Source organism: Orcinus orca, chromosome 19, assembly GCF_937001465.1.
Source record: "Orcinus orca chromosome 19, mOrcOrc1.1, whole genome shotgun sequence".
Lineage (NCBI taxonomy): Eukaryota > Metazoa > Chordata > Mammalia > Artiodactyla > Delphinidae > Orcinus > Orcinus orca.
The window spans coordinates 33,357,431-33,383,760 of NC_064577.1; the positions used below are offsets into that span (position 1 = coordinate 33,357,431).

General features: G+C 55.1%; 3 protein-coding genes across 3 annotated transcripts; 2 read left to right on the plus strand and 1 right to left on the minus strand.

The window, feature by feature from the left end:
- The first annotated feature begins 1,394 nt into the window (after positions 1-1,394).
- On the plus strand, positions 1,395-5,728 carry TSPAN10 (tetraspanin 10). The gene is made up of 3 exons (XM_033438746.2): positions 1,395-1,529; positions 2,817-3,388; positions 4,730-5,728. The coding sequence occupies exons 1-3, from the start codon at positions 1,494-1,496 to the stop codon at positions 5,190-5,192; spliced, it is 1,071 nt and encodes a 356-aa protein (XP_033294637.1). The 5' UTR covers positions 1,395-1,493; the 3' UTR covers positions 5,193-5,728.
- A 763-nt stretch (positions 5,729-6,491) lies between these two features.
- Positions 6,492-8,169, minus strand: PDE6G (phosphodiesterase 6G). Its single transcript, XM_004275568.3, has 3 exons — positions 7,994-8,169; positions 7,454-7,494; positions 6,492-6,969 (listed from the first exon to the last, which is right to left on the minus strand). The coding sequence occupies exons 1-3, from the start codon at positions 8,137-8,139 to the stop codon at positions 6,893-6,895; spliced, it is 264 nt and encodes an 87-aa protein (XP_004275616.1). The 5' UTR covers positions 8,140-8,169; the 3' UTR covers positions 6,492-6,892.
- Positions 8,170-12,965: 4,796 nt separating this feature from the next.
- On the plus strand, positions 12,966-18,757 carry CCDC137 (coiled-coil domain containing 137). The gene is made up of 6 exons (XM_004275569.4): positions 12,966-13,145; positions 13,565-13,698; positions 15,142-15,364; positions 16,844-16,926; positions 17,077-17,156; positions 17,332-18,757. Exons 1-6 carry the CDS (start codon positions 13,006-13,008, stop codon positions 17,551-17,553), a joined length of 882 nt encoding a protein of 293 aa, XP_004275617.1. The 5' UTR covers positions 12,966-13,005; the 3' UTR covers positions 17,554-18,757.
- Positions 18,758-26,330: the final 7,573 nt, after the last annotated feature.

Consider the following 26,330-nt stretch of genomic DNA (forward strand, 5'->3'; position numbering starts at 1 on the left):
TCCAGCCACAGAAGCCAACAGCAGCGTCGACGCACGTCATAGCCTCATGCACTCCACAAGCAGGACCCAGGAGGTGTGGGAGTGCGTGCCCAAGGTCTTCCAGAGTTGTTGGCTGGTAGGGGTCTGCTCTGAGCCAGTCTTTCCACCGCATCCAAGCCAGGGTGAAAGGGCCGACAATGCAGGGTCAGAGAGCCTGGAGCACATCTCTGCCTGCAGAGGTGGCAGCTGCATGGCTGGGGTCCCTCCAAGCACTAGGGCACAATAGTAACCGTGACAAAGTCCTACTCCTGAGAAGCTCAGAGGGTGGGGGATCCCAGCCACCTCAAAACCAGGAAGGATGTGATCTAGCCAGTGATTAAAAAATAAATAAATAAACAAAGGGGGACTTCCCTGGTGGTCCAGTGGTAAAGAATCCGCCTTACAATGCAGGGGACGCGGGTTCGATCCCTGGTCGGCGAACTAAGATCCCACATGCTGTGGGGCAACTAAGCCCACGCCACAGCTACTGAGCTCGTGCACCTCAGTTAGAGAGCCTGCGTGCCGCCAACTACAGAGCCCACATGCCCTGGAGCCTGCGGGCCACAGCTAAGACCCGATGCAGCCAAAAATAAATAAAATAAATAATAAATAAATTCTTAAAAAAAATAAAGGCACTTCAAATATACACTTATAGGGACTTCCCTGGTGGCGCAGTAGTTAAGAATCCGCCTGCCAATGCAGGGAACACAAGTTCGATCCCTGGTCCGGGAAGATCCCACATGCTGCAGATCAACTAAGCCTGTGCGCCACAACTACTGAGCCTGTGCTCTAGAACCCGTGAGCCACAACTGCTGAAGCCTGCACGCCTACAGCCCATACTCCACAACAAGAAAAGCCACTGAAACGACAAGCCCACGCACCACAACGAGCAGTAGCCCCTGCTCGCCGCAACTGGAGAAAGCCTGTGCACAACAACGAAGACCCAATGCAGCCAAAAATAAAATTAAAATAAATAAAAATTAAAAATATATATACATACACATATATGTATGTGTATACGTATGTATATGCACATATATACATAAAACTTCTTTCTTGCAGTGAATAAATCGGAATACATTGGCGTTTAGCTGTGGGCAGGTCTCCCGGGCTGTTACTGGGAGCCAGGGTCTGATCTTCGGGCTGAGCTGAGGGGCACCACTGGACCCGCCAAGCTGAGGCCCACACGGGGGCCCTGTGGTGATGCCCATGAGGTCTGCCCCCTGACAGCCCCACCCACGTCATGCCTGCACAGAGCGAGGCCAAGAATCTGGGCTCAAGAAGGATCCTTTGCATCTCAACAAGCAGAGGCTGTCTTAAGCCCTAAACTATGACTCCTCACATGATCCGATCATGACTGCAAAGTCCCGGTGGGGCTCACAGCTCACAGAGCAGCCGGGGGCACAGGCAGCACCAGCCCTGGTGTCCCAGCCAGAGAGGCCAGCGGGGGACCAGCACACCTTTCCTGGTGGAGGATGGAGGAGGGGGAAAGGAGCCCGCTGCTGTCCCAGGTAAGCCGTGCCTGGAGGCCTGCTGGGGTTGGAGATGTCCCCGGCTGGGTTCTCCCTACCCTGGCCCCCCAGAGCCATGTTGTGTGCTGGGGCTAGCCAGCAGGTGGGTGCTCAGGAGGGGCTGCTAAGATTGGGGTGGGGCTTCATTAATCAGGTGCCTTAACCTCCCCCAGCGCCCTGTTCAGACTCTGAAAGGTGACCCGCCCTTGCCCTTGTGTTTGACATGGCATGGGGTGTGTCCACACCCCAAGGAAAGTGCACACCCAGGGGATGGTGCCCACCAGGGCCATCAGGCCACCCTCACATTTTCCCTGTCCCCCACCCACCTGCGACCTGCCCCGCCTTCTCACCTCCCTGTTGCCCCCTCCTCGAGGCTGCCATCCGCTCAGCCTGGTATGGCCCCTGCACAGGAGATCCGGCAGGCCTCCCCGTGGATCTGGCGGGTCGGGGGGTGGGCTCTGGCTCAGGGTGCAGACGGGGCTGAAGGCCAAGCCGGCAGCCTGGCCTTTTGCTCTTACTGACTTGTTGAGTTCTGGGGGGTGCTGATCAATAACCCTCCTTTCCTGTGCTCTGATGCGGTCAGGCAGGTGGGGAGTGAAGGGCCAGCTTCTTCCTGGTAAACTGGGAGCCCTGCCCAGGCCTGGGGCCTTAGCTTCCTCATTCTTCCCCCACAACCAAACTCAAGGGCCTGCTGCCCCTCCCCCTGCAGAGAGGGGGCAGAAGCCCTCCCATACCTGCCTGCCAGTGGAGGGGCTGCAGAGGCAGGCATATCTGAAGTGGAGACTGTCCATCAAGGGGCCAAATGGAACTGGCTTTGCAGCTTCTCCCAACCTCATGATCAGAGAGCCAGTCCTCTGTTGGGGAGCCAAGAGGAGGGTGGGGGGAACCGAGAGAGGGGGTGGCCCCCCCAACTGTCAGCACCCTGTTAATTTTCTCTGTGGTAAGGCCAGGGCCCCCGAGCTTGACTGAGTGTCCTGCTGGAGGGCAAGGTGGGGTCCTCGGGAGGCCCTGCACCCCACAGAGCCCCGGTCTCCTGGCCTCTCCTCTCCCTGCCCCCAGAGCCCCTCACCGTCCCTTCTGCTGCTCGGCCAATCAGAACAAGCCTTAAGGCCCCCATGTCCCTGGCCTTCTAGGGTCTTTGTGCACCCCTTCCGCCTTCACCTTCCAGCTTCACCTTCCAGCTGCCTCCCCCCTGCAGGCTCTGACCCTGCTCCCAGCTGAGTGTCACAGGGTCTGAGTGAAGAGGGTTGCCCTGGTGAGACCTCCCTCTTCTTCCTCCCTCTGCAGGATGCTGGAGATCAGGAACCACCCCTCGCCAGAAGCAGCCCCCTCACTTCAAGTCACCCAGGGCCAGCACCCTGGGAGGACCAGGCCCGGAGGGCAGGCCTTGGGGGGGTCCTGGCCTGCTTCCTCAAGTGCCTGATCTTCCTGTCCAACTTTGTCTTCTCTCTGCTCAGTCTGCTGGCCCTGGCCATCGGTCTCTGGGGCCTGGCCGTCAAGGGGTCTCTGGGGAGTAGTTGGGGGGGCCCCCTGCCCGCAGACCCCATGCTGGGGCTGGTGCTGGGCGGGCTGGCGTTCAGTGCGGTGAGCCTGGCAGGCTGCCTGGGCGCCCTCTGCGAGAACGCCTTTCTGCTGCGCTGCTTCTCTGGGGGCATCCTTGCCTTTCTGGTGCTGGAGGCTGTGGCAGGGGCCCTGGTGGTGGCCTTGTGGGGCCAGTTACAAGATGACCTGGAGCACGTCCTACGCATGGCCATCAGCCACTACCAAGACGACCCAGACCTGTGCTTCCTCATTGACCAAGTTCAGCTCGGGCTGCAGTGCTGCGGGGTGGCCTCCTACCAGGACTGGCAGCGGAACCTGTGAGTCCTAGAGCCTGAAAGGGCGGAGGGCAGCCCCATGGTGGCCGGCAGGGTCCCTGGGGCTGGAGAGGAGGCGGGCCACACACACGCTCACATGCACATACTCACCTATACACAAACTCACCTGTATAGGCTCCTCACCTGTACACATATGTGCGCACACGCTCATGTGGGCACACTTGCGCATGCACACACTCAGGCCCAGCCAGGGCCATGTGGTCATGCAGGGATGTTAATAGAGAAGCTCAGCCAGTAGAGCTAGAAAGTCACTTTTGGGGGTTGTTTTTTTTTCTTTTTCAGTAAGGACATCGTACATCTCAATGTCAATTGGAAATAACTTTTAGTTTAATTCAGGACATCATTTTGGACTATGACTCCACAGTTCTCCCTCCACTGTGTGTGTGTGTGTGTGTGTGTGTTTGTGTGTGTGTGTGTACATGGGTGTGTTTAGAGCCATATGGAGACTCTTGAAAACCAGCCATTTGTACCCAACAGTCCCTGCGACATGCTGGGCCCTTCTTCCTGGGCACCTTAGAAGCACCCATCTGGATTGTTCTCATTTGGTGGCCGAGTGTGACTTTGGGTCGGTGGCAGCCCTTTCTGGTGTTGTGATGCCACCCAGCCTGCCGACCTCCAAGCCCCTGCCTTACTGAAGCCCATTCTTCAAGGAGATGAGACTGTGCCTGTGAGGGAGGGCGAAGGGTGAGCCTGCTGGTCACAGGGCCCTGGATGCCAGTCAAAGGCCAAGGGCACCTGAGGGCTGCCTGAAGTGAGTGACAAGAGCAACACTCTCTCGAGGCCCTGCGAGCTCCTCCCAAGCCTCCCATCCCTTGTTGCTGCCCAGTGTGGCCCTTCATGCCCCCACCACGAGCCGGTGACCACTACAGAAGCCTCTACCAGTCCTCAACCCACCTTCCCCCACTCCAGCTCTGCTGCTCAGACCAACTCAGCAGCATCTGTGGAGCGAGGCCGTCTTACTTCCAGCCCCCATCAAACCCTTGCCTCCCTTCAACTGTCTTACGCAGTGTGTGCCTTCTAACCAAGCTTGTATAGAGGCCTATGTAGTGCTGGGATGAATTATAGAGAGCTGGGTATCGTGTGTGTGTCTGTGTGTGCACAAGTGTGTGTGCGTGTGCATGTGTGTGTGTACGTGCCTGCCAGTGTGCATGTGTGTGTGCGTTCATGCCTGTGTGCTTGCATGCATACACATGTGCATGCCTGCGTGCCTATGTGTGTGTGGCCATGGAAGTTTGAAGGCGGGTAGGAGACATTCCACACAGCGCTGGGGTCCAAGACCAGGGGCCCTAGCCTCCAGACTGATGCTCCCATGTGCCCTTGCAGGTACTTTAACTGCAGCTCCCCTGGGGTCCAGGCCTGCAGCCTTCCTGCCTCCTGCTGTATCGACCCCTGGGAAGATGGAGCCTCAGTCAATGACCAGTGTGGCTTCGGGGCCCTGGGCCTGGATGAGGACACGGCCCAGAGGGTGGTGCACCTGGAGGGCTGCAGCCCCCCACTCCTCCAGTGGCTGCGCAGCAACATCTGGGCTGCAGGTGGCTACGCCATCGTTGTCGTGGTGGTCCAGGGGGCAGAGCTCCTGCTGGCCATCCAGCTGGTGAGGGCCCTGGCTGTCCACAAGAGGGCAGCAGAGAGTGAGGGCTTGTCCACAGGACCCCCAGACTCAGTGCCCTCCCCTCTGCCAAACTGGTCCCGGGCTGACTGGCAGGTGAGACGAAAGACCAGGGCACCCGGATGGGGTCTGGGGCTGCAGGCCTCCCCTCCCCTCCCAGGGAAGGTGTCAGAATAACCCGCCTTGGTGCTTGTGGACACGCACCTTGGGCCCCCAGGCCTCCTCCACCTGCTGGCCTCTGCCTCCCCAGGGTCCCCTTTCCCCCACACTGCCCATTTGCTTGCAAACGCTGCCATGGTCCGAGTGTAAGCTGACCCCAACGACTGCCTGGCCAGCGTCTGCCTCCCACAGAGGGTGCAGGCAAAGCCTGGCTGGCAGGGAGAGTGGGGGGCGAGCGAGACTGGATGAAATCCTGCCACTGAGCCCCAACTCAGACCCTCACCCCAACCCTCACTTCCGATCTCCACATCTGACCACTTTTGACTCTCACCACTGACCCCCCACTTCCAACACCTCCAAGCCCAGTCTATGAGTCCCCACGTCCTCACCATAGCCTGGCTCCTGCTCTCCTCTGGGGCCACCTCCCCCTTTCCTGTCCATTGTGGTGGTTGAGGGTGAGGCCCAGGCCTCTCCCTCCAGAGTGCTTTTTTTTTGGGGGGGCGGTAAGTTTTATTGAGATGTATCACTCATACAGTAAATTGCACCAACCTTAAGTGGGCAGCCTGAGGGTTCTTACTTATCCACACACCTGTGGACCCACTACCAGGTCTAGATCCAGCCCGAGCAGGGTCCTTCATCTCCTCCTCGAGGTCACCCCTTTTGGAACTTTGTCGCCTTTGGTTAGCGTGGCTTTTTCTGGCCTTCACATAAATACGATCACAGGGGCCCCCTTCCTGAGGGTCACTCTCTGGTCACTGCTGTGTGAACAGACCCCCCGACGTCCGTGTGGATAGGCACTTGGGCAGCTTCCCGAAGATGACTGCCACTGGGGGCAGTTTCCCGCAGGTCTGTGTGTGGCAGCGTGCCCTGCTTCTCCTGGGTGTGGTGTCAGGAGCGGAATTGCAGGGTTACTGGTAGGCATCTGTCCAGCTTTAGTGGACAGTAAGGATGGGCTGGCTGGGCCCAATCTCCCTGCACCTGTTTCCTCACCTGTGGGGAGCAGATAGGTGAGCTCTGGCCCCCGGAGTACGTGGGGCTGCCTGCCTTGCCCCAATCCAGCCATCAAGAGCCTGGCTCAGTGCCCGATGTGCTTCCTTCCCTCAGCCTGGCCAGGCCCCTGCCATCTCTGCCACCAGTGCCCACATCCGTCCACTCTTGCTGAAGAGACTCCACCCTTGGGCCCTCCCCCCACTGACAACACATCCCAGACAAGTGGTGGGGGACACGCTAATTTTATTTGAAACAGGACATGGGCCATGTTGGAAAGGACAAGCATCCTGCTGGTGTGACAGGTCCAGAGGGGTCTTGCTCTTTCACTGACGCCCGCAGGACTCCTGCCACCCACTCCGCCAGTGCAAGGGCCTCAGCTGGGAAGGGCTAGTGGGGGAAGCTTGTCCTCACCCCCAGACAGGCAGGACAGGGGACACTCCTGGGAGGCCTGCCCTAGCTTTCCAGCCATGGGAGGAGAGGGTCTGTGGACCAGTGTCTCTAGAAGTTAAGCCAGGCCTGGCCGGCCGGAGAGGATATCCTGCAGGGAGTTGGTGGGCTCCTGGCAACTAGCTTCCATGGGCCTGAGGTCGCCGCCTTGCGGGGATCTCCAGACACAATCTCTGGACACTCTGGAACCCTCCGGTGGGGGGGCGGCCCTGCTCACAGGAATCCTGAGCAGGGGTCAGAAAGGGCAGCGGCATGGAGGGGTCAAGGGCCGGGGTCCAGTGCTAGATGATGCCGTACTGGGCCAGCTCATGCAGCTCCAGGTGGTTGAAGGCCTCCCATGGGCAGATGACAGTGATGTCTGCAGGACAAGGGGGCCAGTGGGTCCAGGAGGGTCCCATGGCCCCAGGAGCCACCATCCCCTCCGGGCCCTGTTGTCCACACCCCAATGGTGAGAGTACAAGTCCAGGGTGTAGAGCCCTCCTTTCAGGACATACCACCTTTGGGGTGTGTCGAATGGGCGCCCTGCCCAGGAAGAGAGTGGGTGCAGCAGGCCCAGGGAGGGGGCCAGAGGAAGGTGGGCCTTGCTGCTGGGGGGAGGGGACAGCAAGAGCTTTGGTCTTTTCCAGCCCCTCCAAGCACTTGGTGGACCCGCTGAGTAGGAACAACCACACTCGGGTGGTGTCTGAAGCTTGAAGTTGGGAAAAAAAAATGAAGGACAGCTGGGGGTGGTGCCCTAAGTGAGCCTCTGCCTGAGGAAGCAGGGGCAGGGGTGATGGGGCCCCAGGCACACTGGGGGGTTGACAAGTGTGGGGGACCTGGGTGGACGCTAGTGGCCGTCATACCTGTTCCCAGGCCTTCCATTCCGGGGATGTCGTCACCAAACCTACAAGAACAGAGCGGTCAGGGCCAGGAAGAGCGGAGAGGGGGTGTGCATACACTTGAGTGCAGGTTCCTGGGAACGCGGTGTGTCTGAGTGTGTCCTGGGTGTGTACACGTGGGGCTCTTTGGGTGCAGGGAGACATATCAGTTGGTGGGGCTGTGGCTGAGTGTCTGGGTGGCCGCGGGTGGGTGTGCTTTCCAGACAAGAACAGCTAGAGAGGGTGACAGGAGCCCCGCCCCCCGAGTCTCCTCCACCCCCCGCCCCCCATGCCAGGGAATAGGGGACGCTGAGACAGGCCGGCTCAGGCCCTCAAGACCCGCACCACCTGCTTAAGAGGATGGGACCACCTTCCACCAGGAAAGGGTGGCTGAGGCCCCACCCAGCCCCCCAACCTGAAGGCCCCTGCCATGGCCTCTAGCACCAGAAAGGCCCCATCTCCCTCCTGTGCAGCAGGTGGGCCCTCCACCCCCCTCAGGGCCAGCCCTCCCACAGCTCTGCTCACCCTTGGACGCCTTTCTTGGGGGGCTTGCTCTTGAACTGCCTGGTTTGCCGCTGCTTAAATTTGGGGGGCCCTTTCCTGGGAGTGACGGGCCCCCCAATCACCCTGGTGGCCGGCCGGATCTCGGCCTTGGGCGGCTCCAGGTTCATGGCCAGGCTGGCAGAGACCCCGCGGTGACCTTCGGCTTCTGGACTCCCTCACGCTGTGGGCCCTCCTGCTTCCGACCCACCTCTCAGGTCTCAACCCACCAGAGCAGAGGAAACCCTGAAACATGAGACCCACCGGTCCCCAGTATGACTCAAACAGCAGCCCCCTGTCCCAGGGAGCCCCAGGCAGGGGCTGAGAGTGCTGGGTGGCCCCCCGGTATGCCCCTCCTCACTGCCTCCCCCTTCTCCTGCATTCCCCATCCCAATCCCTGGGGTGGGACACTTGGCCTCATTCATGGTGGCATGTTAGGCACCTAGCCTAATAACGGTAACCTGAGAAATGGGAGGGCAGGGTGCCTGGGCAGGGGAGGGGCCTGTGTCACAATGAAACGCCCAGGCGAGCTGTGTAGCCCTGGCCCCAGCAGCGTCTTCCCTCTGCTGGTAAATACCCTACCTTCCCCGTCCCACCCCCCACCCCGCCCCAGCCACTCACTGGGCACCAGCATCACCTGCTGGTGTCCTTGAACCCACTGCACAGGGTGACCTCCCCTCCTCCTCTCCCCCGGAGTCCCCCCCTCGAGGCCCTAAGCCCTGGTGACCTAGGCCAGGGGCAGCTCACCTTCCTCTAAGCCTATTAGCACCAGAGGGAGACCCTAATTCCTCAGGGTCCACTATAAGCCCAGAAAGTTCTGGGGCTAAGTACATGATGCAGAGAGGAGCCGCTGCCCTGGCACTGAGCCGGTGCTCAGGCACCACTTCTTGGGTCCTGTTTCTTGCCCCCCTCCCCACTTGTGGGCTGCAATGCCTGACTCCAGCCTGGGGCCACCGCTAGCTGCCTGTTAGAGTATTAGGGGCTGAGATCAACCGGGAGGCAAGAACAGGTGGTTCTACCAGCGAGGAAGGCCTGGTTGTAGGTGCCGGGGCACCTGGGATTCGGTGGACCCCACTGTGGACCTTCCTTCCCTAAGGTTCGGTCTCTGTGCCGGGACCAGCAGCAGCCTGAGAGGAACCAGGGGACAGGAGCTGGATCTACACGGGGTCCAAGTTGGACAGCAGCAGGTCTGGTGGCCCCGGCTGCTCAAACCCCACAACACCCACTCCTCACAGCCTAGGTAGTGTAGGCCCAGCTGGACCCCTTCTCTAGTCCCAGGCCACAGGCCTGGCGTGGGCAGCTCTGAGCCCTGATAGAGAGCCAACTATCAGATGCTGTTCCCATGGAAACCGCTGCCCAAGCTGCCCTGGCCCTAGCCTGGCCTGTGGCTGGTGCCCACTCAGGTTGGCTGACTGTGTGTGGCCTGAGGCTCCGAGACCATTGCTAGCCTGGGGGACAGCCTGCACCACTATTTGGCACGAGGAACAGAGGAGGTGATGGGCTGGGTGTCCTCTCTGAACAGGGCAGTAGGTGGCCTCCCCCAGACCCAGACCTCAGGATGGTGGTGAAAATCCCGCCCACTCCTCACCCTCTGGGCAGATACCCACTAACGCCCTTGGGTAAGTGGCCACCAGGAAAAGCAACCTGGGAAGGTCATTACTCACCAAGTACCGGGGCAGGTCTCAGGGGACCATGGGTGTGAGTGGCAGGCCTCCCTTAGGCAGGGTGCTGGCTGGGCATTTATCCTGCAGCTGGGTAATCTGATTAGGACTGTGCCTTGACACCACACTAATGAGATTGTGGGGTGGGTAGCAGCACCGAGGACTCCCTGAGATGGGGGAAGGGGCTCAGGTGCGGTCAAGGGCCTGAAGGAAGGACGAGCAGGGGGCAGGGTCAGGGCAGGAACGGGACGTGTGACCATGAACAGCCCGACTCTCCTGAAGCTGCTCTTTTTTTTTTTTTTTTTTTTTTCGATATGTGGGCCTCTCACCGCTGTGGCCTCTCCCGTTGCGGAGCACAGGCTCCGGATGCGCAGGCTCAGCGGCCATGGCTCATGGTCCTAGCTGCTCCGCGGCATGTGGGATCTTCCTGGACCGGGGCATGAACCCGTGTCCCCTGCATCGGCAGGCGGACTCTCAACCACTGCGCCACCAGGGAAGCCCGAAGCTGCTCATTTTTGAAGCAAGGATGAGACGGCACTGGCTGCTGTCTTAGGCCTCCCCACCCTTACTATCCTGACTGCTGAGGAACCTGCCTTTGTGGCCCCCAAAGCCCTGCATAGCCTGTCCTGATCCACTTCTTTGGCCTCACCTCTCATCCCTTCCTCTTGCTCTCTGTGCTCCAAGGAGCCTCTTCCACCCCAGGGCCTTTGCACCTACTGCTCATGCCATGTGGTGCATTTTCTATTGTACATCTCTCCCCTTCCCCTAGTTCCTTCCTCCTGGGACTTCAAAGATCTGCCCTGGTATCATACACACATAGAAAATCTTTCACAAATATGTGTTTTTGAGAAAAATACAGTAAACCTCTTCCTACATCTCTGAGGTAATCCACCTCCATGTTGTAGACCCCTTCGGGGGCCCCAAGCCCACTAGGCTCTGCTGTGCTTTTGTCTCTAGGGAAACCTTTCTCTTCCTGGGCCATTTTCAAATCTGTAGGACAGGGTTGGAGTAGATGCTCTCTGACATAAAGTGTAACAAACATGTATTGCTATAATCATGTTTCTCTGAACCAACCAAAACTGCCTCTGGATGACATCACTAGCTGGCCAAGACAGCCCGCACTACCGGGTGTATCCCCAGGCATTAGCATGGCAGCACGTTTTGTGGCTGTGTGGTTTCATTCTCTTGTCCACAGATCTGTCTCTGTGGGAAACTCTGGCTTTACATTGAAGGCCCCTACCTGGGAAGGCCTGCTTATCAGCTCAAATTCTTTGTGAAGCCTTATAACAACCCAAGCTTTTCCCTTAAATGAGAGAAGATAAAACAGGCATAAATTCATTTAACCCTGTCTGTCCAGGCCACTGGTATCAGAGCTTGAAAGCCTGCAGCTGGATGAATGGGGCACATTCCAGGCCATCTGCGGGCATTTGTGCCTGCCAGAGCTTTGCTAACAGCAACCTCTCAGAACCGGATGGTCCTCCCTCTGCTGCACCACTGAGAGTAACCAGAGCTGACCTCTGGGACTTCTGGGATGCTGGGACATAGAAGGGGGCCCCTGGGGTCACTGTCACTTGAATAGTCAAGGAAACAGGTTTAGCCAACCTCACAGGTTGGTGAAGGCTGTAGGTGCCCAGTGGACATACAATGACATCTGCACGTGCTTTCCTTGAGGTAATACACGCCTATGGATGACAACACAAAAGCCTCCTGTCTAACCACCACACAGAGCTTATTTATTCTCAGGCAAAGTCAATAAACAATCCCGTCGACACCAGCTGCACAAAGGGGCCGTGGATAAAGGAGGCTGTGCTGCATCCTGAGGAGGAGTCTGTTGGGGTGAGGCTGTCTGGCCAGGCGGCTCAGCTTCCACTCCTCATACGGAGCTGGATCTCCATCCGGAGGAAGGCCTTGAGGTTCTCATCAGCCATGTGCTCCTCCAGGGCGGCCAGGGCCCGCTCCCCGCCGTCCTGGTAGTGCTGCAGCAGTGCGTCTGCATATTCCACCCACACGCAGTTGGGGCAGCCGCTCATGCAGCAGTTGGTGGGGGGCTGGAGCTCAGGGGGTGGCGGGTACAGGGGTTCTGAGGGGCCCCCACCAGGCAGGGAGGACTCGGGCTGCCCAGTGCCCGCTGCACCTGCTTGGGAGCCCCCCTCCACATGGTCCTTCCTGAACTCTCTGTGGCCTTCACGGACTCGGATCCTGTGAAGAATGCTGCCACCTCCAGGAAGCCTTTGGCCCCAGTCCCAGCTGGATAGTGGCCCCTAAGGATTCAGATAAGCACATGAGTCTCCAGAAAGCTGGTAAGGCTCTGCCTGCCTCCAGCTCTGGGGAAATTTCGGACTCCTGTCACTGGCAGGGGGCTCCACGTCTTTCTCAGTTTCCTCACTTCCTGCGTAACCTTAGAAAAGTTACTTCACCTATAGACTCAGTTTCCCATTTGTAAAATGCATGTAACGCTTGGTACGAGGATGAGCCACAGGTTCATGAGAAATGCTGGGTTCAAGGCCTCGCACTATGCGTGCCCTCCAGCAGATGGTGGGGGTTGAGACTGCACCTCCAGCTAAGATGCCTCTGCCCGGTGGACAGGAGTATGGCGAGGGCAGAAGCCTGTGAGCTCCAGCCCACACAGCCACCTCTCCCTCTCCAACCAGTACTGCCACGTCTCTCCCCCGTGAGCATTCTGACTAATCGCATCACCCCTTCATCCCTGTTTCTCTCTGTCACATGAGAAGCCCAAGTCATTCCCAAAGGCCAGTGGGCAGCCCTCTCCCCACCTCCAGCCCCCACCCCGACCCCCGGGTCCCCTTCCCTGCTCTGTCTCCAGAGCACTGAACACAGGCGCAAACTTTACTTCTTTCTCTAACTCCTCTTGCGAGGGGCGCCAACTCCTTGTACACTGAGGTTTCCCCAAAGGCTTCGCACAAAGCAGGTGTTCAACAGGTACTGGACCAGGGAACGAGCTCAGAACCCGCCGGCGCTACCCTGGGCTCTGCCCGGCTGCCGGGAGAGCGGGGCTTCTCGGCCCCGGCGGGGCCCGGCCTCCCGAATGCACCCCGTCCCCCTCCTCGCCGGTACTTGCCAGGCCGCGGGCAGCGACTGACACGGCCAAGCCTCCCCGAGCCACACTCCACAGCAGCATCGCCCACTGCCTGGCCCACGGCGCAGGCGCCCCCCAGTCGGCCCCGCCCGAGCTGTGAATGGCGGCCGCTCTGGCCAATCCCGGCCCGTCAGGGAGCTGCACAGCCCCAGTGAGCGCAGGAAGCGGAAATGGCGGGCATGGGGCCGGACCGTGCGGGAGTGCGGAAGTGGTTTCTCCTTTGAGCGCAGGGTGTGTAGATGGCGGGAACCCGGCGCCGAGCTGCGGCGCCGGCGAGGACGGCGAGGACGGCTGGGCTAGGGAGCCCAGGGCCACCGCAGGGCCGGAGGCAGCAGGAGCCGGGGAAGCAGCGCTCGGCGCCACGGCCGGGGCCGCGCAGGTGGGTGCCGGTCTCATCGTCCTGAAGACTCCCCGGCACCCCTCCCCGCACCGGGCCCAGCGCGCTGTGTGGTCCGTGCGGTGGACGGCCCGGAGGGTCAGCCGGCTGGGCGGAGGCGTGAGGGAGTCTCCGGTGTGGCACTTGTCACCTTCCGGGGCGCCGTCTTTGCTATCCTGGACGAGGTCAGGGAGTGACGGGCCTCCCTGGGGCTCTCGGAGCGCCCCCCACCCAGCGTCCTGTGAGAAACCGGTCCAGGGACAGCCTCCGGGGGGGGGGGGGGGCCGTGTTCCCTTGACCGGCACGCACTACAGCGGCCAGGGTGGCCTGCGAAGTTTCTTTCTCCAGGCTCAGCTTCGGTTTCTCTGATTCTGCTTATGCTCGATTGGAGACGTGTCTCACCCCCGTGTTCTCCTTCCCAGCAAAGAAAAGAAGAAAGTGAATTGCCAGCCTAAGAACCAAGATGAACAGGAAATCCCTTTCCGGCTCCGAGAGATCATGAGGAGCCGCCAGGAGATGAAAAACCCCATCAGTAACAAGAAGAGGAAGAAAGAGGGTAACTGCAGGCCCATGCTGGGTGGCCATAAAGCCTTGCGTGTTTGAATCTACTTAATTGCACAAGTATTCAGTGGCGTTTCAGGCAGAAGAAATCTGCCACACCCCAGCAGTCAGGCGGTGCAGGAGCATGTGGAGGACTGACCAAAGGCTGGTGTCACCAGGGCCAGAGTGGTGGCTGGCAGCAGGTGGCGGTGTGGTTTCAGGTGAGGCTCCAAAAGGAGCCCCTGGGGCCTCCTGGGCCATGGTGGAAGCGTTGATTTTCCCCTCCCAGGAATAGTGGACATCCATCAGAGGGGACGGTCAGTTCAGATTTACTTGAAGGAAAGGTCACTGTGTAACAGTCGAGGGGGCGAGAGGACACTGCAGGCCAGCAAGGCTCTTGCAAGAAATGATGATGGTTCCTTGGACCTGAGTGCAGAAATCATGGTGGAGAGAAGTGTATGGTTTCTAGAGGTTATGGAGGGAGTTGATCAGACCCCCTGAGAAACTCATCCCTCCCACTCTTCCCCCAAGGCCAGGTAGGGTGCCCAGCTGTCAGCCTCTGCCAGAGATAACACTCCAGATGTTGGGGAATGGGGTCCAGAGTGTTTGTGTTTTGTGTACACGTACAGGTATTTGTTTTCCCAAACATGGGACTGATTTTTCAGCAATGCTGTTTTGTAATTTCTTTGTCAACCTTAGGCTTTTCATTGGGGGTTAGATGGCTACCAAAGCAATAGTGAAATAAAGAGTTGAGGAGGGGGAGGGGTAGAGGAGGGTGCTGGCCCAGATGGAAGATGGCACATTCTGAACCATGCTCTATTGAATCAGCTCTTTTTGGGGTTTAAGTTATTTAAAAGACATAAAGTTACACACGTGGTGAAATTAAACAGTACTGAAAGATATGAGGTGAGGCGTGGCCTCCTTCCCGGTCTTTCAATCCTGCTCCCTCCCCCTAAAAGAAACTGCTGTCTGTCTGTCTTGTTTACCCTCCCAGGGGAAATATGCATATTTTCACATATTTATGAGGTAAAAGCTATACCATCATTCTCTATATTGTTTGGTGTCCTGGGTTTTCACTACCAGTGGATTTTGTAGGTCTTTCCACGTCCTTATCGTAGCTCTACCGAGCTCTCAGCAGCTGTGCAGTGACGTCTCTGGATGAACGTAGGGGGATTCGCTCAGCCAGTCAGCTAGTGACGGATACTTAGGTTGTTTCCTGTTTCCTTTTTCAACCGAGCTGCAGAGGACATCTTTGACATGTACCAGTGGGCTGTAGGGGTCCCACCCCAGGTTCCCCCCAGCTGGCATCTTAGATCCTTTTTAGCTCCCACGTGAACGTGGTCTTCCCGTCTCGTGGCCTGGGGAGGGGAGATGAACATGGGCGGCCAGCCCAGCGCCACCTGCTCCCTCCTGCCTTCACTTCACAACTTTCCCCTCTGAGGTCTCCCTTTGTCCTCAGCCCAGGTGGCCTTCAGTAAGACATTGGAGAAGGAAGCAAAGGGAGTGGAGCCGGACATCGCTGTACCCAAGTTCGAGCAGAAGAAGTGGGAGTCTGACAGGGCCTATGTGCAGCGCATGGCGCAGGAGGCGCAGCATGTGCTGTTCCTCAGCAAGAACCAGGCCAGCCGGCAGCCTGAGGTGCAGGCGGCTCCCAAGAAGGGGAAGTCGGAGAGGAAGAAAGCGTGAGTGGGGGCTGCAGGGGCTGGGAGGCAGGGCTGTGGGGTGCCACCGATTTCTTCTGTATTGACAGCATCTTTTTGCCAGGGGGCACCCCACCTACCCCATGATTCAGGCCGAGCAGGACCTGGAGTCAGTGGGTGTTTTTCTCTGTACCGCAGCCACTTAACCTCAGCGTTTCTGGGAGGCTCTGAACCCACAGAGCTCCGAAGGCCTATCTCTGTCTGTGCCTCTCTCTGGAAAGCATCAAGGTGTCCAAGAGCCAAGGGAGGTTGAGGGCCAGCTGTCTACCCCAGGCCAGTTGTTTCAGGGAAGTAGAAAAACAGTGAGGCTCAGTGTCCTCCCAGGAGGGCCCGCAGGCCGTCAGGGGACTGTGCCTACCCCACGGAAACTGGTTTCCAGGGTTCACCTTTCCAGCGCAGAAGAGATTTGAGAGTCTGTAGCTATGTCATTTGTACAAGTTCTGTGACCTCTCAGACAGCTTCCTGGTGAGTAAAGTGGTGAAATTGGCACCAGGAGGAAGCCCACCACCAGCTGCGGCTCCCCTGCCCATCCCTACCCTCAGCCCTGGAGAAGTCTGGGATGCAAGCTGTGTGCCACCTCCCTGAGCCTGTGGGTGGGAGCTGGGGCAGTAGTTTCAGCAAACAAATGCTTTTTGAGATGTGTTTCTGCCTTTACTGCAACTTTTGTCTTGAATCAAGCCAGGCTTTCATCAGAAATTTCTCTAAAACTGGGCACTTCCTTGGTGGTCCAGGGGCTAAGACTCCAAGTTTCCGCTTCAGGGGGCGTGGATTCGATCCCTGGTTGGGGAACTAAGATCCCGCATGCCATGCGGTGTGGCCTAAATTAAAAAAAAAAAAAGAGGAAGAAATTCTTTTAAAAGCTGTGAAAGTTAGATCATTTTCAGCTTTGTAGAGTTTCCTTACGTCCAGATTCTTACCATACATGTACTTACGTTAGCCAGTGAAAATTACATCACACAAAACATATCCCAGGTACCACCTAAAGCCACAGTGATCTCTAAAACTCATTGAATGTTGATTCTAGTAACAATAAGGGACCATGTCACACACGTTGCTGTGCGGGGCCGTTTACACACAGCAGCACAGTTGACACGTGGGACAGCTGATTCTCTGGGGTGGGGGCCATTCCGTGCACTGTAGGGCGTTGAGCAGCATTCCTGACCTCCACCCATGAGGTGCCAGGAGCACCCCTCTCCCCCCGACGTTGTGACAACACAGAACATCTCCAGACATTGTCCGATGGGCTGTAGAGGTACAGCCGCAGCCGCTGAGGACCCCTGACTTGGAACTTTGGAGGGGCCTCCTAGGTTCGGAGCGCTCTCTGTGGGTCCTGGGGTTCAGAGGCAGCCACCTGGGGTCTTTCCTGATGCATCCCTCGTGGGCAGGGGTGACCTCTGCCTCTTCCTGAGTCCAGTGAATTGAGAGTTTAGGAAAGTGAACAGCACTGTGCTCTCTTCCCAGGTTCCAGAAGCGACGGCTGGTTAAGGTCCAGCAGAGGAGGGAGGAAAAGGCAGCAGAAAGGCTGGAGCAGGAGCTACTCCGAGGTAGCTCTTCACAAAGCAATTGTGTCAGCCCTGGTTCGGGGCAGCTTTGTCTCCCCAGGGTCGGTAGGTGGGTGGACAGTGGCTCCGGGTTCCAGGGCTGCAGTGGTTGTGTGGGCAGCAGGCCTCAGTTGTTCTTCTCTGCCCCTCCAGACACGGTGAAGTTTGGTGAGGTTGCCCTGCAGCCCCCAGAGCTGACTGCCAAGCCCAGGATGAGCACAAGTAGGGACCAGGTAAGCAGGGGTGGGGGAGTTGCCCTTTTTGCCCCTCGGTGCTGCCTGGTTCAGGGCACACAGGTGGAGAGCACCATGTTCTCACTGGGCTTAAGCTATTGGGCTGGCCTAGGCTCTTTGTTACCTCCCCTCCTTCCTGAATCTGTGCCTCAACCTCCCTCTCTCTCTTCCTCAGCCTGGCAAGAAATCGCTGATGCTGAAGATGCTTTTAAGCCCTGGCGGTGTGTCCCAGCCTCTGACCACCTCTCTGGCCAGACAGCGGATCGTGGCGGAGGAGAGAGAGCGGGCTGTGAACGCCTATAGGGCGCTAAAGAAACTGCAGCAGCAGCGGCAGGGGGCTCAGTCACCACGGCCACCGCACCTCCGTTCTGGGAAGAAACCAAAGACACAGCTGTGATGGTGAGGGACCAGAGACGCTGCACCTGGGTTGGGGGTAGATGGGCAGATGGCCTGCAGTCAAGAGTCCTCTCCCTGGCACACATCCTGGGACTCAAGTGGGGGAGAGGGCTCCTGTTTTTTCTCCCTAAAGACTGCTGTTTCGTGAGTGACCACCTGCCGGCCCCATGTCTCACACAGGGCGTCGTCTGTCTCCTGAGCCCCCAGAGATGGGGCCAGTGCCTGGGTGAGATGCAGCCAGCATCATTCCCTTGAGCCTAGCGTCACATATAGCTTTGTTCTGAAACAGAGGTCCAGGCTGAGACACAACCTAGGGCCACTTTACAGAGGGCCAATCCCATAATCCTGTCCCTAGATACCAGTTAGTTGTAGACACTGCCGGTTTCGGTTAACTAAATCCATAAGCGAGGCTCTGCTGGATTCGACAGAGCAGTACAGCTAGAGCGAGAGCCAGGCAGCAGGTTGGTGTGGGGAAAGGGCGGGGGTCAGCATCTAGGCCACCTAGACCAGCTCACGGCACTGCTGTCACAGTCCTCGCAGGGCAGGTGGAGCCACCCCAGCTCATGTTTGGGTGTGGAGACTGAGCCACCCACATCGAGGTTTGGGGAGGCTGGGTCCTTATGTCATCGAGGTCTCTGGGGAGGACAGGGCAGGGCTCTCCAGCAGGTCTAGAGTGGCTTGACAGCAAGGACAGGAGCCCAGCCCAGGACTTTCTTGTGGTCAGAGGGGCCGTGTGAGTTCCTGCCAAGGGCAGGGCCCGGCGAGGTTTGAATCTCCCACAGGTGCCAAAGGAGGGAGCACCTGGGTTTATCATCCTGCTCAGATGTGGGATACAAATGAGAGAATGGGGATGGGGCTTACAGACTGTTAGCAATTGAACATGGAAGGACAGGGGCAGGCCACTCATAGCCCCGTTGGAGAAGGACGGCTGCCGGGCTCCCTCACTCTCTCCAGCTTGGGCTTCTCTAGCCAGCAAAGATGGCCTGGACAGCTCAGTCAGCGCCAGGCCTCAGTACTGACAATCCTAGAGAATGAGTGTGGAGTTCTGTGGAATCTGTTTTGCTCTTCCCCAAGTTTGCATTTTATGTAATGAAGTTTATTTTTTTGTTTTGTTTTTTTTGCGGTACGCGGGCCTCTCACTGTTGTGGCCTCTCCCATTGCAAAGTTTATTTTTGAATTAAAAAATTTAAGTTGTGGAAGCTCTACCTGGAATCAGGGCTGTCACTCTTTCAGGGCTGTGTTTCTGCATGGCGGGTGGCCCCGGCCCCCGCGTGGGATGACCAGGCGTTGGTTGCTATGCAGTAGCCAGGACTTGCCCCCATCACATGGCAGTTGGGGCAGGCAGCACATCTCTGGTTCAATGTTGGCATCCTTCTGACAATAGGGTCCCGAGACAGGCAGGGCAGCAAGAGCAAGGGGTGAGGTGGGGTCGCTGAGAAACACCGGTGTTTCTTGGATACAGTGCAAGTACAGTTATGAATGTGGCAATGAGGAAACAGGTCGTGGTGAGGGACGTTTGCCTTTGGTCACATGAAATGTGAAAATTACATTCCCTCAGGCCCTTGTCAGAGTGCCCCTAAAACGGGTCAACTTAGCTCAGGCTGGCTTTACCATCAGAGATGGTGACTAGGCCAGGGGTCACCCCTCAGAGATGGACCCACAAGCTGGGTATCACCCCTCAGAAATGGAGCCCACACTCGGGTCATCCCTAGAGACAGAACCCAGGTAGGATCAGCCATCAAGACACTCGGCCCGGGTTAAAGGTGTTGACCTTAAGAACGGCATAAGGTCTTTAGCCAAAATGAGTTTATTTGGAATCAGAAGAATTTCAGTTTAGGACAAGCAAACTGGCAAGTTGGAGGAGACAAACGGAAGGTCAGCTTTTATTAGGTTTTAGGAGGAAATTAGGAGGGCCCTGGTGGTTTTCCATTGGCTGCAATCAGTGGGTAGCTTGTCGCTGGGCCAGATGGAGACCTTCCTTCCTGCTGGGTCTGTGAGCTGTGGTGAGAGATGCATGCTTGAGAGCCCTCCCATCATAGCTTCCCTACCCCATTCTGATTGAGCTTTCCTTTGCTCATTTCCACATTCCCCCCTTTAGATGAAGATCTTTCCTTGAGAGCATCACTGATCAGTTTTAGTGGAATTGTGTTTTGTCCCTCAGCACCAGGACCTTTCCTGGACGTCATGTCTCACATCAGAGGAGAAGGCATAGTGATTGAAACCAAGTGAGCCCACATTTGACTAACAAAGAAGGAGGAACTCTCAGCCATTTTCCCTCTTAAAATCTTGTCTTATGAAGGTACAGGCATGGGCAGTCATCTCAAGGCATTAAGCCAACATCATACTATTCATTGTGTCATTTCTACAGGGGGTTGACAGGCAACATGTACAAAGTTTAAAAATGGGGAATTCCCTGGCTGTCCAGTGGTTAGGGCTCTGTGCTTTCACTGCCAAAGGCCCAGGTTCAATCCCTGGTTGGGGAACTAAGACCCCACAAGCCACGAGGTGTGGCCAAAACAAAAACAAAACAAAACCATAAAAAATATGCAAAGCAGAATGAAAAATAATATGACATTTAGTTTGTATGACGGTTCTAAACCATGACCCTAGACCTGAAGGTAGCCAGCTGAACAAATCAAAGGACCAGAGAGAGTCAGGTGAAATTTGGGCTTGTGTCCTCATTTTGTGTAATTGAGTTTCTACTTCTCCAAAAGTGTTTATCCAGGTAGTATTTGCAATCGTACAAATGCCTCCTTGTTCAGCAAGTAGGAAATCGAAGGCTATGTGGTTGTCTAAAAGTATTTTAGCCAGTGAGTCAAGTGATAATTGTTGGGCTGCAGAATCAGCCAGCTCTCCTGATATTAGGGGGAGATTTCCGATCACGTTCTCATTGGCGCTTACTCCGACCCAAGGGGGTTTTGATGAGAACTGGCCAAATGGCACAGACTCGTAGCACTTGACCAAATAACGTGGGATCCCCAATCACTATGAAGTTCAAGAAGCGTTCCTCTCCCATGGGATCTTAGCCACAGAGCAGCAGTGGCTTGTCTACGTGGAAAAGCTTCGGTCCACTGAGGAAACATGCACATCATTACCAGGAATTATTTATACCCATGAGATGGTGGGCAGCTCTGTGAAACCCACTTGGCAAACGTCGAATGGTCCATCAGGCAATTTGGAGCTCCTGGGAGGGAGCATTGTGGACAGTTTTTCTGGATTTTATTTTGGGAATGTGACACCAACCCTGGATCCAACAGCTTCCCACAAAATGCTGCATGATATTTGATATCATCGGGCTTCCCTGGTGGCGCAGTGGTTAAGAATCCGCCTGCCAATGCAGGGGACACGGGTTTGAGCCCTGGTCCGGGAAGATCCCACATGCCGCGGAGCAACTAAGCCCGTGCACCATTACTACTGAGCCTGCACTCTAGAGCCTATGAGCCACAACTACTGAACCTGCATGCTGCAACTACTGAAGCCCGCAAGCCTAGATAGAGCCTATGCTCCGCAACAAGAGAAGCCACTGCAGCGAGAAGCCCTTGCACCACAACGCAGAGTAGCCCCTGCTCGCCGCAACCAGAGAAAGCCCGTGCGCAGCAATGAAGACCCAATGCAGCCAAAAATAAAACAAATTAAAAAATTTTTTTAAAAGTTTGATATCGTCAGCTGAGAATTCATTACTTGGAAAAGCAACATTGAAGCCTGCACACTGGTATTAAAATTCACAATGTGCAACACTTTAAACAGCAATGTCAACCAGCCCCCTCACTTTATTACCACCAGTCTGGTGTAAGGGCATGATGTGTTCACTCCTGTTGGAAGAGCACTAAGTCCTGTGGATTCCTGTCTTTTTTCATGACTTGCTAAGGTTTATTGGAAACTCCACTATTGGAATTGTGCTCCGAGGCACGGGCTGTTCAGTAGTAATGGGCTTGAGCACTGAGAGTGTAGCTCCAGTATAGAAATTCATTCCCAGTCTGGAGAGTTGTTTCTCTGAGCTGAGTAAGAGGGAGGCTTGGAAAAGCTCCAGATTCCTTGGAGTCCCATCACTGGGAAGTGGGAGGACATTGGAAAGATGAGTTGACTGAAGATGCCTGGAGCGTTTTGGTTTCTAGAAGTCTTTCTTCCAATATCCTGGCTTCTTACAGTAATGACGGAGGCTGGGAGGACTTTGCTTAGGGAACTCCATCTGCTGAAGTTGGAGATTAAGGATTTTAATGGTTTTTTTCTTAGTAGAATCATCTAGGGTGCAGGTTTGCCAAATTAAGTCTGGAGAGGACATAGTTTCCCATTCTATTGTAATTCTCTTAACCAAGAAAGTCCTGGTTTAGCCCATTAATGAACACAGAGTTGAAGGCTACCCCAGTGGATTCGACATCCATAGGGAGAATACTGAAAAATAATTTGGAATCGATGTGTGATAGTGTGCTTTATGTATAAATGTAGATGTGGTCTTCATCTCCATTTCTGGCACAGAGCTCTTAAAACCCTTGGAATTTTCTTACTAGAGCAACAAAGGTGTCTCTTGTGAGGTGAATGAATTGGCTTTTGGAGCTCACCAAATGATGGGGGCTGGCTGCCAGGAGAAGCAACCTTGTGATTAGAGGGTTAGAACCAATTACCCCCTACTACCCAACCTCGGGGGAGGGGAGAGGGCCTAGAAGTTGAATTAATGATTCAATCAATTATAAAACCCAAAGGACAGGGTTTAGAGAGCTTCCAGGTTGGTGAACATATGGAGATATGGGGAGAGTGGTGCACTGGAAAGGGCATGAGAGCTCTGCCCTTTCCCCGTACCTTGCGCTATGCATCTTCCATCTGGCTGAGTCATTTTCTTTTATAACAAACCGGTGATCTAGTAAGTAAACTGTGTCTCTGAGTCTGTGAATCGCTCTAGCAAATTAATTGAACCTGAGGAGAGGTCCTGGGAACCTCTGATTTATAGCTGGTCGGTCAAAAACAGGTAACAACTCAGGCTTGTGATTGGCCTTTGAAGGAGGTGGGGGGCAGTTTTACAGTTTTGTAAGACTGAGCTCTTAACCTGTGGAATCTGTATCTCGGGGTGGGTTGTGTCAGAATTGAGTTGAGGCTCCAGAAGGACCGTCCTGCAGGGTTGCGACCCCATCGGGCACTCGGCTAAACAAGTCTCCCTAGTGGGGAAAACTGTCCGCAACTTCTCACGTGTTTGACATCATTACACGCTGTCAGCATTTACCCAGTGGAGGGAGGCGTGGTGCTGCCACGGACAACACAGCCAACCGCACAATGGGAAGAGGACCCCAGACCACCAGGAGAATCGTGTCCTGTGGGAGTCCTGAAAGTGCAAAAACTTGCCTGAGAAAAATGGGATTGGTAAAACTAATCAACAGAAAAACTGGTCATGCTACCAAGTTCTAGCTCATACTGCTCGCCACATGACAGGCCAATTGAGAGACGAGGTGTTGGGACAAGGAATAGCAACTTTTTTCAGAAAGCCAGCAGACTGAGAAGGTGGTGGACTAGCATCCCAAAGAACCATCTTCCCAAGTTAGAATTCAGGCTTCTTTTATACTGAAAGGAAAGGGGTTAAAAGTCCTGGTTCCAGCCAGACTCTGGACAGGAGTGTTACTTTCCTCCTGCACCCATTCACAGGTGCACCTGGTCAGGATGTTTCCTGTGAGCTAAAAGAATTTTAGCTTCGGGCTTCCCTGGTGGCGCAGTGGTTGGGAGTCCGCCTGCCGATGCAGGGGACACGGGTTCATGCCCCGGTCCGGGAAGATCCCACATGCCGCGGAGTGGGTGGGCCCGTGAGCCATGGCCGCTGAGCCTGCACGTTTGGAGCCTGTGCTCTGCAACGGGAGAGGCCACAACAGTGAGAGGCCCGCATACCGCAAAAAAAAAAAAAAAAAAGAATTTTAGCTTCATGCTCATTACCTGGGAGGCAGGGTTCCCAGAGATGGGCCATTATGTGTAATTTAAGCTAATAGGCAACATCCCTTTAGTGATTAACTTGTCATAGAATACAAGGTTCTTCCCTATTACAGTCAGAACAGTAAAATTCATTCCTGACTTTAAAAAATGAAGACTCAAAGAAGAAATAAGATGTTCTTAAAGTTTTTTAAGCCTGTAAAATTTGGCCCAGGAAGACTGATTTTAATGGAGGAAGAATGGCCGCAGAAGAATTTTCAGTAAGTAGAAATGAAATATGAATATATGGGTATATCTCTTATCTAAACATATTACTCCCCCTGTAAATGCCACGTGGAACACCCCAGATGAAGCCACTGGTATGCTTTGTATGCAAGCCAGTGGGACTGGCTTTATGATGACTGGGATATTCAGCTGCTGAATATGCCTGTTACCCAGGTCACGGTAAATGCTGTGATTAAGGGGGCCCCTTTCACTTGGGCACCCTCTTACTGCAAAATCGAAAAACAATTTGGGAAGCCTTAGGGAATTTGCTATCTCAGCTTGCACTGAAGGGTATTGCAGAGAACAGTATGTTAGCTAACAAGAGAATGGAGAGAGGCCCAGGGCAGAGTGAAGGGGCTCTTCCCAACAAGGTGGAAATTTTTAAAGGGTTATGAGAAGATGAATAGAGCAAATATTGAAAGAGACAGAAAAAAGGAATCAGGAAGGGATGAGCAGGATAGCAGTCATTAGATGGTTATTTATTTTTATTGAAGTATAGTTGATTTACAATGTTGTGTTAATTTCTGCTGTATAGCACAGTGATTGTTATACATATATACACACACTTTTTTTCATATTCTTTTCCATTATGGTTTATCACAGAATATTGAATATAGTTCCCTGTGCTTATACAGTAAAACCTTGTTTATCCATCCTATATATAATAGTTTGCATCTGCTAACCCCAAACCTCCCCCTTCCCCCACCCCCCTTTAGATGGTTATTAAGAAATGGGATGGGGGGCTTCCCTGGTGGCGCAGTGGTTGAGAGTCCGCCTGCCGTTGCAGGGGACACGGGTTCGTGCCCCGGTCCGGGAAGATCCCATATGCAGCGGAGCGGCTGGACCCATGAGCTGTGGCCGCTGAGCCTGCGCGTTTGGAGCCTGTGCTCCGCAACGGGAGAGGCCGCAGTAGTGAGAGGCCCGCGTACCGCAAAAAAAAAAAAAGAAAAGAAATGGGATGGGGAATTCCGTGGTGGTCCAGTGGTTGGGACTCTGAGCTGCCACTGCAGAGGGCACGGGTTTGATCCCTGGTCAGGGAACTAAGATCTTGGAAGCCTCGTGGTGTGGCCAAAAAAAAAAAGAAATGGGTTGAATAAAACAGACACTGATGGGGTTAAAACAAAGGTTTTAATACCTAGGTTGGGCAGACCAAAGGGACCCTCTGTTGAGCCCCAACATTAAAGGGCCCCAAACACGTCTGCTCTGTTTACCCCAGTTTGGAGACATTTAACAGCCGGAAGGCAGAGATTACACTGAGAATCCCAACCAGCAATCACTTGGGTCAACAGTTAGGTCAGTTAACCAAGATAAAGATTGAAGGCCTGGGTCTCTTGGCTCAACCCCTCGCTGGGGACTTCTGCACAAGAGTGGGTAAAATAGGGGGTGGAGAAGAGAAGTTTCCAGGACTCCTTGACCCAGGAGCCCAAAGACTGGTACCAAAAGCCTGGGTGAAGCCCTGACTTGGATGCAGTCAGGCTGAGAGGATGTGACAGTGTCACGGTTGGTGGGGTTATGAGAGTTGGAATGTTTAGGCAAGTATTATGCACAGAAGTTGTCTCTCCCAACCTGAATTTACAGGGATTTTACAGGGATGGCTGGGGACACTTCCCCTACCCAGTGTTGTAAAACTGAAACACCGGAGGCCACAGTTAGGAATGTAAGAGTTGACGGAAGTAAGGGAAGGGTGTGTAGAATTGGCATGTTTGAACAGGCGTTGTGTGAAGTGGTTGCATCTGTTTTACCTGATTGTATTATGGGGACGGACATTGTACCTGCCTGGGGGACATTCCCCCCACCTAGTCTTATAAAACAGAAGGCATGTAACTGCCTTTCAGGACATGCTAAATGGGAACCGGTAAGGTTGGCTGAGCCCACACAGTGTGGGGGTAGAAGCTGGGGTGCTGGTCAGGGACAGATTCTCTGTGCGGTGGCCCTGTGTGGAGGGTGAGAGCCTGTGAGCACCCCCCAGCGACGGCTGCTGGGACTTTGGACAGGAGAACTTCCACTTGAGGGGGGTTTACCACTCTCAAGGTTTACCACCTTGCCATCTGACATTAACTGAAGCTACCCCAATGACTGAAGGACATAAGATGATCTTAAAGCTCCTACAAAGCTATGATGTCTAGGACGATGTCAGAGAAACACTTTAATGGGGATGGCAGTCCTCAGAAGGGTTCCATATAAATATGAAAGTGGAAATGGTTTATACCAGACCAAGGTGCCTGGGGAAAGCAAGGAGGTGTAGGAGGCAGGAAGCCTCTTTTGCCCCCAGCACTGACTCTGGAACTGCATGAGGAAGTGCTGGATTCTACCTTCACTTGGACAGTGCCCTATCACCAGCTCTCGACTGACCAACAAAGAGCTGTTTGGTTTGTGGACGGCAGTTCCAAAGTGAATGGACAACATCTCGTTTGGAAAGTTGCTACATAAAGACCAGAGAATGGAGACTAACTGAAAAAGGTAAAAATGGACCAGCTCGTTTGGGCTGAATTACATGCAGTTTTTCTAACAATGATGGAAGAACTGAGCAGTGGTAAAAGCCCATATGTTTGAGTTCTTACTCATGGGTAGTGGCCAGTGGCCTGGCTATATGGTCAGGCAGGATGG